The sequence below is a fragment of the Pavona decussata genome, unplaced genomic scaffold, assembly GCF_977016875.1.
Source record: "Pavona decussata unplaced genomic scaffold, jaPavDecu1.1 SCAFFOLD_107, whole genome shotgun sequence".
Lineage (NCBI taxonomy): Eukaryota > Metazoa > Cnidaria > Anthozoa > Scleractinia > Agariciidae > Pavona > Pavona decussata.
This window is the reverse complement of record NW_028145521.1, coordinates 613,983-628,323: the sequence shown is the minus strand read 5'-3', so window position 1 is coordinate 628,323 and position 14,341 is coordinate 613,983. Positions and strand designations below refer to the sequence as shown.

Here is a 14,341-nt window from a genome sequence, read left to right as displayed (position 1 = left end):
CTTATGCAAAAATAGCGTGTGTGCCCACATTTCTTCACCATGAATTAATGTCACACACTTGAATAGGGCTAAAGTGCTTCGGATCGGATAGATTTCATCTGATTATCGCAAATAAAATTAAATTCAAAATTAAACAATCTTAATAAGAACTTACAATAAGTTGAAGTATTTTAAAAGTCTGTTTTATTGGAAATTGCAACTTTACTACGTATACATGTGCTCTGAAATGCAATCATTGATTGCACAGGAACTACAAAGCAAAGAGTGTGATGCGATAGGTAGGTGTAAGATCGGCCAATACCAAGATTACCAAAGATTTAATAACCCACCATTCAGTGCTGTCAAACTAAACTTTGTTGTCAACTTTTGTAGTTTTTGTAACAGCCGCCTTCTTTATCGAAACAATTTCCTCTAAAGTAAACGTGGCCAAGCGTGAAGCCATTTGTTTCTCTTCAATGATCAGATGGCTGATTTCGGAAAAGACAGGTAAATTGTCAACCTGTTTATAAGATGATCCCATCATCGTAACCTAAGCGTCATTTACTTCGTACAGAAGTTATTCCATTAAGGAAAAGGCAGTCGAAGTGTCAGCTTAAACAGTCACTACTTGATCCTCTTTTGGGACCCCAGGGATAAACTTCAAATTCCGACCCTGGCTAAGCAAACGTATCCTGGGCACACTGATTTCTTTATCAATCGCTATGAGCAGGTAGTACAGAGACCCTTTGGTTATCTCCTCGTTGATTTAAAAACCACCAGTCAAGACAACTGTAGGCTACGAAAAACATACTACCTGGTAACATAGAGGTAACGGAAAATATCTCGCAGGATCAAATGCAGTATCTCAAGCAACAGAACCTTATGACTCCCCCAGTAATTCCATGCAGCAATGCAGAAATTACTCGACTCTATGGATCAGATCATACCTCGGAGACAATGAAAGAGCAAAGCATTACAGGCAGCTGCAAAACAAGTATTTGGCGCCTAAACCACAGTTGAATTACAGACCCAGAAAATCAAATACACACTACTCTAAAGAACACAGAGTAATTTCAAGCAATCTCCCACCAGGTGATGTGCCATCGTTTATTCAAAAACCAGTGACTGTACAGGAGAACGCTGTCCAAACACCAATGACACAGGCGACGGCTGCTTAAGAACCAATAACAGCACAAACAACTCCCGCAGAAGCCTCACTTCCCTCATCCATCTTAACACCCCCTCCCACAGTACTCTCACCTACACCGAAAAGAACAAAACTTCCCCGAATTCGGTTTAAAAATTACCCGGATCAGATGACCATGCTCGTCCATCGAGAAGATCGCGGCAAATTCGCAGAAACCAAACTTACAAGGATAAAAACTTTGCTTTGTATTTGAAATGTTAAATAATTTAATAAATAGTTATTACTAAAATCTTTGTGTGTGTGTGTTGAGTGTGCGTTGTTATTGACATGCAACAATTTGGGAGCTGGAATATTTTTATTCGGAGCACTGTATTAAATAAAGACAACAAAAGACTGTTTTTTTTTTTATTTACAGAACTGTTTAATCGCCAACAAATCTTAACTGAATTAACATAATAACCTGGGTAATGGTGCATGGTGCATGAAAGGGAACACGCGACTGGTTTGTTAATGGAGTTGAATGTTTTGAACCATCTTGCAATAAATTTACAACAACAAATGTATTTAGCAAGACTTGGCTCAGAGATAATAACGCTTGCCAAATGTGCGTCAGGTGATTATATAGAAAAAGGGGCACTTACGCTATACTTAAGGAGTTTGTACATTAATTATTTACCTAGGCAGTTTGAATACTAATGATTTACCTGGCCAGTAACATTGCAGTTTGAATATTAATGATTTATCTAGCCACTTAACTAGACAGTTTGAATATTAATGATTTACCTAGGCAATTACCTAGGCACTAACGGGGCTTATATTTTAACATATATAACTACAGTGCGCTACACAAACCCAGTTGAAAACAGACATCTGATCAGAATACAACGTTTGCAAATTTGAGGTATGTGCTACAGAGTCGAAAATTGATCTTTGTTTTGTTTCCGTGTTGTTTTTCTTCTTTTTCTTTTCCTTTCTAGCTTTTCTGTTCTTTTCTTTTTTTTTTTTTCTTTCGGTAGCCTGTCAACACTGTTTCCTCACTAAGATAACGCATCGATACGTGCAAATAAAACTACTCATCTTTCAGGCAAAAAAAGGAGAGAATAGTTCACATTGGAGTCGTATATATTGATCTTTCACCACTGCTAAATTACACAATACGAATCAGTAACTAGACTATGAGCAGCTCCTTAATTTCTTAGCCAGGGAGTAAAGCTGGCGAACCTCACAAGTGAGCGCGAAAATTGTTTCCCTTGATTATACTCCCTGAGAAAACTAAAACTTTGCTCATTGTCTACGGTAACAAATGTATAACTAATCCCCGGGGTTTTTCTTTTATTCGTTTGAATCAAGATGGCTTTTGAAAAAACAATGCTCCTTGTCTTCGTCATCACAGTGTTCCATGTGGCGGTGATGGCAAAACGCTCCATGGAGTCTGGAGGTAAATATTCATCATTTCATTAGCTTAGCCTGTGATCAGAGTTCTCCCAAGGGTGGGCGCAAACCGTAAAGCCTTTTTACCCTAAGCTGACATTTGAGACGCGAAAAGGAAATTAAGAGGTTTTGTTATGAACTGAAAAAGGCTAAAAATACGTAGTCAGGCGCAGTTTAATGGCCTAGCTCTCACGAGTCCCTTGTAGCTCAATAAATAGGTTCGACTCCTGTTGCTGTTACAACCATATATATTTTCAGGCAACAATTTAATTTACGCCAAACCTTTCTGGAGTTAATTAAGGAAACAAACACCACATTTCGTTAGTTTTCTTTTTTGTGGAAAAGAACTACAATATTTAGTTACCTAATTTCCTCGATTTAATTTCGCGCCATTTAACGTTCATATAAACGCCGGGTAAATGGGGCATAACTTAAACGTCTCGTCCGTTTATTGCAAATACCACGACTGACAGTTAGGTTTGAAATTTATTTGACAATGACGGTTGTGTACCTGATTTTCATAGACAATTTATTCCACTCATTTCCGTAGAAGAAAACAAGCCGTGTTACCCTCTTCCTCACAAACGTCTCCTTCCCAGATGTGGCCATTCAATTCCACTCCTTTCTCTTAACCAATCACATTTTATCTATCGAAGTCGGGGAAGCCCACCTCCGCTTGATATTAAAGTCGTTTGCGCGTGATACCTCAAAAAGAACAGAAACATTTTTTTCTATCTAGTGAAAGATAACCGTGGTTATTTTTTTTTAATTTATTTAAAACAGTGGAAGGCAATTTAACCTACGCTGTATTATCGTGTAGCAATAACTTTTTGCCAGCTGAAAACATCCACTTCAAAACCTCTCGTACTTAAAACATAAACACACTTAAATCTCCTTTTAAAATAACACAATCCCAACTTTGTTTGCACAAAATTATTTTTATTGATTCGAATTCAGTTTCCTTAGTTTGTCTTTAATTTAACTTCATAAGTATTGAGTCTTAGATGCTCACTCGTTTTCGCTTGAACGCAAAAGTTTTCACAGCGAGAGCAAATGGGCCTCGCTAATCTTGTACCCAGATGTTTTCTTTTCGAAGAAAACTCTGGGAAAATCGGTCACGTTCTTCAATCTGATTGGCCAATGAAAATGGCTTGTGCGCACAACTCTTCAGATCTTTGCTTTGCATGCTCGTAGAAAAATTTATCTTGACACTTCTGTCATTTTTTTGAAAGCGGTTTCGCATATCGGTTTAAATTTTTCGTTGATTAAACTGTGACAAGTTTTCATAAACATACAGCTTTTTTAATAGTGTTGTTTCTCTGTTCAAAGTCTTGTGAAAAGTTTTGTTTGGCAATGTGACCCGTACAACTCACTTATACGCGTGATACAGCGCGCACACTTTGGCTACCATTGTCAAAGTTCAAAACTTATATTAGCGGCGTCTTTGTTCTTTCCCAGAAACTTGAAATCGTTGATTTTCTTTTTCTGGATACGGAAGGTGAAATATTATTACAGACATTTAAAGCGGTAAAATTGGTATTGAAAATCCATCTTGGGCAATAGGTGAGCAAAAACGTTTTGCTACAAATGTTGAGCATGCGCAGTTATGCTGTGTCACATTCCTGACACATCAATCTTGTATGCAGAGTCCACAGGCTCTTTCGCCAGCGGCTGGTCGTCAGGGAGAGACTCTGGGGGAACTGGAATTTTATTACCGCCGGATTTCTGTGGTAAACAAAACAAGCCGTTAGGGGCAGCCAATCAAAACGTTTAATTTTTTCCGAACTCACCAGAGTCTCTCCTGGCGATCAACCGCTGACCAAAGAGCCCAAGGACTTTAGGTTCCAGATTGCTGACACATGAAAACGGACTTTACCAGTTGTTATCTCCCAAAAAATAAGAAGATTTATTGTAGGTACGGGAGAAGGTCGTCACTTTATTACAACTGCCAGAATCCTCCACTTTTTCGTTTTCTTATAATTACCCAAATTAGACCTATTGCTATTGAAATTTTTACTGGGATTATAGAATTTAAATCAAGAAAGAAAGGAATTTTGATATCTATAATAATTAAAAACGATGCCATACTTACAATAGACAACGTTTTTAAGTTATGAGGAAGAACGTTTTTGAACGTATGTATCAAGAATCGTTTAATTCCGCTATTATTTTGCCCGAAAAAGTTTCAATGTTTAAACTCCTTTCGTTTGAAAGCTTTGTTATTTGTCATAGCTCAAGGAAACTCAGACTTGGTTGATTGTGAAGCTTTCCAAACAGGATTTTGGGGAAAAAAGGTCAAGTCGGGGAGGGGATTAGGAGTACTCACGGAGTGCAAAAGTTAGTTGTTTTTGAACAACAGTTTATTGATTGTTGAATATGAAGAAAGGGATTAAACAAACAAACATAAAATGTGTTGTTTAGTCTATTATTTCTGATAAACCAAGATTATTACAACCGCGTGATAATTATAATTATCGAAAGTTCTCCTCCAGAGTTGTCAATGACTAAAATAACATTTTTCTCGTGGTATTATATGTTTTTAGAGTGTTACCAAAAACAAGTTGCAGCTACCACCGCTGAAAAGGAAGTCATTGAAGCGATTTGTAAGCAAAACGACGAGGTTAAGAAACAGCAAGAAAAGGTTAAGAACCTAATCGACAGAATAGCCGCAGAGATTGAACGCACCCGTTGCTTTGAAGGTAGGTAAAAATGACTTCACATTATACAGACAGAATCAGTTGGATCCTGAATGTTGCGTTACCATAGTAATGTTGATTAAACTGCGACAATTTTTCATAACCATACAGCTTTTTAATAGTGTTAGTTTTCTCTCTGTTCAAAGTTTTTGGGAAAAGTTTTGCTTGACAGCCTCAGGTTGAAAACAGTAAACTTACAAACTCCAAACTCGTCTCACTCATCACTGTACGTTTTATCATTGTCTTTGTCACTAAAACTATAAAGATTCACGTTGTTGCACAAACACCGTTTCAGTGAGATGACGTAGCATAGTTTAAAAGGGAGAAAAAACGGGTTGTACTACCACGCAAAAACTCTAGTAATTGATAGGCATAATAAATACTTACTGAACACATTTGAGCTTCCAGAACTGGAAACATGATAAGATGAAAATTCACACACTAAAAGACCGCCTAGAAAACATGATAGTGATTCTTCTTTTCACAAACTTTTTACCTTTATACGGACACAAATCTACACAAGCGATCTATTCAAAAACTGATCGTTTTACATCCATGCACCTCTAATAATGTTATCAGTTGCATAAAATACGTTATACATTGGTGAGAAAGGAGCGAGACTAGGTGACCGATTTCGGGAACATCTCCGAGACATTAAATAAATTACATCCAGACCGGTCGGTCGACACTCTTAAGACCCATGTACACCATAAAGGCTTTATATTGCGCGCAGAGCTAAATTTCGCACAAAAACTACCAAATAGCGAAAACAATCCACGTCCATCGAGCTTATTTCCTCAAGTATCGCTATTTTTCGCGTTATCAAGCTTTGTGCAATATCCGCAACTTCGTTCAACTTTTTGGGTTGACAATAGGACACATTTTCACTCCTTTTATGGTTATTTTTGCGATGAACTATTGTTTAAGGGAAAGACCGTTTATTGTTCGTAAACAGGGGCCATAACCTGAGTAGCCTGATCACCGACCGCGAAATTCAAATATCTTCGTACGCGACTGTGTTACAATGCCTCCTTTGAGGTAGTGAGGTGTGAAACCAATTGTCGAGGCAGAAATAATCCAACGGGAGAGGGCTGGGGAACTTGTGACGTAAACAGTTGTTTCACTCGCGCAAATGTCTCAAAACAAGGCTTCCAAGAGTTTTCGTTCAGGCATTTTTAAACACGAAACTAACCGAGTGCTTACGAAATTGTCATCTCTAAAAATAACCAGTCTTTCAGGCCCCAAAAAAATTTCAGACATTTTAAAAGTAAACACCTCAGGACAGAACAGCCGCTAAAGAGTCGACGTCCTCATCATGTCTTCCGAGCTAGGACTTTCATAGCCTGCGACTTTTAGAAAACCGTAAAAAACTGGAACGACCCCAAAATAATTTTGCGCTGAACTAAACAAAAACTAATCCATTAAGCGTTGTTCCATGCATTGCTTTCAAAATTCGCGCCCCACCAGTCGCTCTTTGTTACAAACGCGAACACAAACGCAACACTTACAACTAAGGTTTGCTTTCACTTGTAAAGTTACAATTCATATAGAACGTTGAATATAAGAGTGAAAAAAAGTTAATATCTCTAGTGGATTCCAGCTACCGCCGCTATCATAGAAAGCCGTAATAAATTAATACGAACACGCAATTATTACTGTCGCGATTGCGATGAGTGAAACTGAAACTGAGCCATTTAGCCTTGTTCCTCGTATAGCGCTTTCAAAGTTAACGTCTTTTTCACGTTATTGTTCCGAACGCTTTGAGCAATAAATTGTGCAAACTTCACCTTGAGTTTGCTCGCGAGCCGCTTAACAAAAATCGATAAAGGAAATAACGGGAGATGTAAAGAATCAACCATAAGAGGACACAGAAAACTGAAATCTGAGCCCAAGATGGGATTCGAACCCACGACCCACCATGTTCTATATTGGATGCTCTAACCTCTGAGCTACTGAGGACTCGTCGCAAGGATCATTTTTGTGGGTTGAACTTACGAACCGCATCACGCTGTCACGCAGTCCATCATAAGCAACACATTAAGGCTCAACTGCACCACGCAGTCACATTAATTACAAGAAATGCTTCGCCTATGAAGGAGCCTCCGGCCAACCAACCTATGTCACTGTATGATATTAGTATAAAGGAAATAACGGCCCTCCGTGCAAGAACGGTCGAATCCCATCTGGGGCTCAGATTTTTTCTGTGTCCTCTTATGGTTGATTCTTTACATCTCCCGTTATTTCCTTTATACTAATATCATGCAGTGACATAGATTTTGAGGATAATTGTTCAATTCACAATCTTACAATGCAGTTCCTGACTTCTACGGACAACTGACCTTGGCACGCAACTTTGATCCGTTTGACTTGATCAATTTGACCTGATTCTTCTAAATACAATTGCGAAAAGATATTTAATAAATGGAATGGTTTTCCAGGAAGGTTTCCTTCGTTTGTTCCTATTGACAAAGGCAATTGGATAATAATAATAATAATCTTTATTGAGGAAATCAATGTCACTAATAAGTGATTTACAAAAGAGTCCTCGAATAAAAAAAAAAAAAAAAAAAAAGAAAAATAAAGACTAATATATGAATATACAAAAATTAGACTAAAGACTATTTACATTTCTTACCACTCTTTTAAAACTAGCTAATGATGGGCTTTGTCTGATTGAAAGGTCTAATTTATTCCAATCGTTTGAGGCAAAATTTGTCGATGTCCAATGCCCCCAGTTCCTACTAGATGCACTCTTACGGATATTATTTTTACATCTAGTATTATAATCGTGTTTATCCTTATTGAATTCAATATTAAAACGATGAGAAAATAAGTTATTCAAACATACTCATTTGCTTAGTAAGCTGCCGGTTTATAAACGGTCGAATTAAGAATATCTCATCATTGCTATACCATCCAAGGGAGAGATAATGTAATGATAGAGCGATAGACCGGCGGATCAGCACTACACGAATTTTGAAAGCGATATTAAATGAGCTACACGTTTAATTCCTTTTCATACAAACTTCTATCAAGATCACCGTTTATCTTATACAGCAATAGGATCAACATTTCCAAACTAAAACTATCCAACGTTGAACGCTTGAACTGTTCGAGTGCTCTACCGCATCAATCAAAGGGACGCATCAAAGCGAAGCAAACCCTTGACTTCCGTTCGCAAAGACTTTCACGAAAGAAACCAGAGACAACTCCAGCGCTTTGGCGACTAAAGATCTTTTGCAGGCACAGAGATTCAAATAAATCGCAGCAACTGAAGCAAAATCAATCAGTTCGATTTGTCTCTGAATCATGTCCTATGTCTTGATCTTTTCTCACGTCGCCTGTGGCTATAAGATAACTAGTAAAGGGAAAGCCGCCGCTTTTGCTTGTACCGTTTTCACAAAGACTTACTGTATTACGGCAATTTCCAAAGCGTTAAACGGAGTCAGCTCTTTTAAACGGTTCCGTTTAAACGTTTTATTTCAAGTGTCAAACGGATACTTGTTTCCCATTTGCAGCGTTAACAATTTGGGACGTTCATTCAAGAGCGAATTTTCACCCGAACTTTCGATAAGCAATTTCGAAACTTCGCTATTCTCAACAATGTTTCGCTTGAATAGATTTATTCGCCGGCTTTTCGACTGAAGAGCACCAAGAATTTTCGTTTTGACGGAGACAATACAATCATGCGGTTACGGTGTTTCCCCGATAATTCCGTAGCGCTGATAATTTTACCCTCCTCAGCCGCTTTTGCTTCGGCCCAACAGCTTTGCTTGACGAGGTCGGCTTCAGTCCCCATTTTGTTTTTCCCATAATCATTGCAGATTCCAAAATCGACGAACGCGCACAACAAACACCGCAGATATCCAACAAAATGGTGAAGGAGTTGATTACTCTGGAACGCGAGTACGTGCAAAACTGCGAGAAAATTTTCACAGGAGGTGACTGGAAGAAAAAGTAGCTTGCAAAATGATTGGCTAATTTTCCATAAAGGCGTTAAAGGGCGGTACCTGTTTGTGTAGCGAATATTTTTTTTTTAAACACAGTTTTCTCAAATTTTAATTTTCGCTTGCAGGGGACACTTTCAAGAGTTACAACTCAACAACGATTTGGCCGATTTCAGTAAAATTTGGCCAGATGCTAGAAAAATATATAACCAACAAAAATGTGTCGGGGAATTCGATAATTCGAACAATTCTTTCCTTGAAATCCATTTCGGTGCGTTCACTCCGCATGGTTTTCTTGTAGTTTTGAAAAGGTTTTGTAACTTTTGAACAAAATCCCGACACGTTTTTTAAGCTTTTGGGATCCTGACCTGGAGAAAAAACACAAACTTCCAAAATATAAAAATCGCATTGAGTTGGAACTCTTGAACGATGACCTGGACCTTCAAGTTCCGACTTTACGGAAAACCTGGGAATTTATTTTCTTGGAAAAGCAATGAAATATTTGAATACCCAGTTCTATAAGCTTTAATTTGATATAGGAATTTGGGTATCAGTGATGTAACTGAGAGGCGCTATATCCGTTTAACTGAAGCCACCCCTGAAGGTACACGGTAATCTTAATGACTCTGCCACAAATTGAAATGTTTCATTTCCTAGTTAAACTGATTTTACATTAATTTTATTGACCAATGTTTTCGCACCAATGAAAATTTATTTCCTGATAATGAAGGGAAAAAGGTGTAATAACTGCCCACTCAAATCGCCCCAGACAGGACTGCCACAATCAAAGTGTGGTAAAATTAAGGCGTTATAGATTTGTACCGCAGTATTCGTAGAAATAACTGCTGCAGTCAGTTATGCAGATCCCTGACTGGCAGCTTGATAAAAGCTTATATTATCATTTAGCTTATTATCATTTAGATGATATATATTTTTTTAATTTCTTTTTTTAATTTAGTACGTAATACTTGAGCTTGTATTAAGCGAAGATGGATCGGGCCGCATTCACAGTAACGACTCTTTGTTTCATATCTCTTTTTTTTTTTTTCAGGATGTCCAGCAGGTTGGTCTCACCGTAAAGGTTCATGTTATCACATTATCAGTACCACATCCAAAACATTCAGCGCGGCACGGGAAAAATGCAAGGATCTTGGGGCAGACCTCGTTATCATCAAGTCAGCCGAGGAAAACGATTTTATTTCAGAGTTCCTAAAGAAAAATGGCAGAGTTTGGGCATGGCTTGGTCTCCGTCGAAAAATCCCTGGCTTGAAGTTCTACTGGGTTGATGGCACACCGATAGAAGGAAAGTATGACTCTTGGGCGCCTAACGAACCAAACAACAGTGGAGGAAAGGAGCACTGCGCCTACACTGATACATCTACAAGAAGGTGGAATGACTTCCCGTGCGAAGTAAAAAGAAAATCGGGCCCTTCTGTTGTTTGCCAGAAGTGAGGCCTGTGACGCCATCGATCCAGTCCACTTTCACACGACCTGACTCGCATATAGGGCTAGAGCAGAATAAAACTAAAGTGGCGATGTTATAGTAACTGCATGAGTGTTTTTTAAATGTCAAGTATACGTAGTCTATCAGGCATTTTTGTAAGAACGTCATATTAGAAAAATACATAGAAAAATACATAGAAAATACAGCCAACTTTTGTTGTTAGTGATGAAAAAAAAAATCAATAAAACTGGCGTTGGGATCACAACTGGTTTGATTATCTTGCGCTCTTCGAAGAGGTCAATTAATTATAAAAAGTTATTAAAATTTGATACAACAATTTAGACCCTGCAGACATCATGAGAACCCTTTGCTAATGATCATCAAGGAACAGGTGCAATGATGACGTCACTCTCTGAGCATGACCCAGAGTTTATTTACAGATCAACAAAGCTTCAAAAACTGCTTCTTTTTGTTACCGATGAAAACAGGCACCTTTTTTTCACTGAGCTGGAGATTTTTTTTTTTTGTAACAGTTTTTATTTGCTGTACATGACAGGATATTTAAGAATACTACATGTACAGATTACTTACAATAATTACATTACTTACCTACAAACTCACACACACAGGCGTGCATACAAATTTGAGATAAGACACTATTGCTTACGTGTTGTTTACACGAAAGTTAGATATCGCATATATTACTGCAAAACATCGCTACAAAGGGCAATTAAATGTTAGCCGGGATGTGCTTACGCGAGACTTAAGCTATTAATATATTTTTTCCATTTAAGAACATGACTAGGCTCTTTGTTGTTCAATTTAGCAATCTGTGATTCTAATTGATAGACGTAGGCTGGCTTGATACAGAACACTTTCAGGGATGGTCGAACAGTATTTCTTCGACAATCATAAATGTATTGTTTAGCTGTAATTAATAACTGATTGAGTATTAAAAAGTCATCTTTCCTATCCCAAATTCCAAAAAGCTTATTCGTTTGAGAGAGTTCTTTTAAGATTATACCTATATTTTTACACCAACAAATAAACTCCAGCCAGAAAGTCTGGTTAAAAGAACATGAAATAAGTAAATGCTCAAGGGACTCGCTCTCTGCATGACAGAATGAACTTTTCTCCAGGGAGCGAATACCTTGGACATTTAAAGAAAGCATTTTAAAATTAATACCAATGAACTTCTCGAATGGTTGATGCTATTAATTTCCTATTGTTTCCCAACGTAGCATGCATAGAAAGGGCGAGAAAAGGCGAGAAAAATATAATATTCCAACTAAAACACGAAGCAAAAACTTTAGCAATTTGCATTTTGCGCGATAGCGCTGCACATACAGAAAAAACACCACAAACACACAATTTTAAGAGGCCGCTAGAATAATTCCCGGATGCGACCATGCGAATTAGACTCTCTCTAGCTAGGGGTAGAGAAATTAAAAAGTAAACCCCGGCGATAACAACCGATCTACTTTTTCTCACTACTCTTTGGACTCCAAAGTCAGAGGATATATAAGAATATAACTAAGCGTAAATTTATATAGCACCTACTCTTTAGCTCATACCTAGACAACAAGTTTGCCATCGATGAAGAGTTTATCTGGCTCAGACGTACTGAACACTGCCTTTTTTCCTGCTTTTCTGGCCTCTCGAAAGGCTGGCATGTGCTTCTTTCTTAACTCGATCAGTTCTTTAGGTATATCATCGTAAATCGTGAAGTGAGTGTTCTTCAGTTTGAAGGCTTTTCTCATTACTCTTTCCCCGTCAGCATATCTTAAGATTCTTGCGATGATCATACGAGGGCGGTCACCCTTCTTTCCAATACGATGCACTCGTTGAAGTTCTATATCATCGGGATTTTGAATGCCAAGCTTTGTAGAAAGAACCTCTGCCAAGACTTTTCTTGTATCTTCTTGGCCCTCGCTAAATGAACCTCCGGGATGCCTGCAAATTTTAAGTTTGCACGCCGGCTGTATGCCTCCAGATAAAGAATGCTCTTCTGTAACTCCTCTCTTGCTTCCTTTAAATTAGCTCCTGTTTTATAGGCTTTTAGCTCCAACAATTCGACTTTACTGTGAGCAAAATCGACGCTTTCTTTAATTTCATCAACAGAATGCTGTAGGTCCGCATGCTTTTCCTTCGAAGCATTGAATTCACACCTACGTGACACCACCAAATTTTCAATTTCACTCAACTTCGTCGCGATTTTTTCTATTTTCTCTTCAATACTGTCTAGCTTGTTTATCTTCGCTCCTATTGCATCGAGTTTTTGAATCTTGAGTGAAATTTGATCCATTCTCTTTAATAGCTTTTCTGCCATGTCGAACTTCGTCACTTTCATCAACTTTGTCATCCGTCGCGTTGGTAGCGTGGTCCTTCAGTCTTTTCTCGTCGGGCGAGTTGCTGGAGCTTCCAGAAGATGACCTGCTGTAAAGCTTACGTTTAACGTTTAATACTAGTAGGTTATTTAAAGACATTTAGAGCGTTCACTCGAAATAAACAAGTCCTCGACCGGAGTTCAAAAGAGCGTGACTACATCACCATACCTCGAGCCTACCTCGAGCCCAATCTGGAGCTGGAGATGCTCAGTTAAAAATCCCGTTAATCACGATCACCGTTGTCAGTATCTTCGCCTGTGTTAACAAAATAAGAGTTTTGTTGTCATGGCCGCACGATCTTTAATGTTTGCCGACTGCTTCCATCAGGCCCCAGTTGTTCAAAGAGCGGATAACTTTATCCAGTGGATAAGTTGCAGGGGCACCCAACAGATCGTTTCGGTAAAGTATCTGTTCGGAAGGCCCTTAATCCCCTACAATTTTCTAAAGGGAATTTTCACCTCGAACCTTCGTGCTTTGGGAAATTTAAGGCCTGGTGTTTTCGGATTGATAAAAATGTCGTTTCGGGTACCGAATAAAGGTCAGCTGAGATTTTCGGAAAGGAAATACGACTTAAGGTTTTCGGGAAAGGAACAAACGATGACCTAGTAATTTCGAAAAGACTCAAGTTCCCCTAGAATGACCGAACAGATAAAAATATTATAGCGCGGCCTAAAATGAACCTACAGAGCTTTAAAGGCACTCCAGATAGCCTGAAATAGCGTTTCAAGGATCTGAGAGAAAACTGTTGTTGGGTGCCCCTGTTGTCTCGTGTGATTAATTAAGAAAACACCAAGAATTTTCACCCCAGCGGAAACATTCTGGTAAACCAATGAGATCGCAAGACTCAAAAATAAAAAAATTTGTATACAATAACAAACGCGCGAAAGGCCTTTAAGGTAAACATGGGTCTTTAACGTAAAACCAAACGTATAAGACTGATCGGACAGCTAAAAAAGGGTCATTTTATTGCCTAATATTTCGGTTAGACGAAACTAACCTTCTTCAGAGACTGCAAAAAGCTAATTAAAAATTGGAAATAAAATACTTAAAATGATACTAATGAAAAGTTGAGATATGATTGGTTGATAAACATAGAAAATAGAAACGTGTACAGAAGCCATTATAACACATTGCCATATAAACAGATTAAAGGCCCATCTCCACCCTAAATTCAATGCGTTCGTTTGATTTTGTTTTGAAATCGCGCTATTGTTAAATCGAGCTTTTCTCAAACACAACACGCAGGTTGTCCGGAAATCGAGCTGTGTTCTTGTTAAGTTGCCCAGATGGTCTCGTCGAGTAAAAATATA

The 14,341-nt window shown here is 38.3% G+C and overlaps 1 protein-coding gene across 1 annotated transcript in view; it reads left to right on the top strand.

Annotated features, from left to right (window-relative positions):
- Positions 1-2,474: 2,474 nt before the first annotated feature.
- LOC146471005 (uncharacterized) overlaps positions 2,475-14,341 on the top strand; it is a 55,935-nt gene continuing 44,068 nt past the window's right edge. Inside the window, exons 1-2 of the mRNA XM_085121311.1 lie at positions 2,475-2,564; positions 5,101-5,256. Of these exons, the coding sequence (XP_084977437.1) occupies positions 2,477-2,564; positions 5,101-5,256 (244 nt within the window). The 5' untranslated portion in view covers positions 2,475-2,476. The remainder of the gene's footprint in view (positions 2,565-5,100; positions 5,257-14,341) is intronic.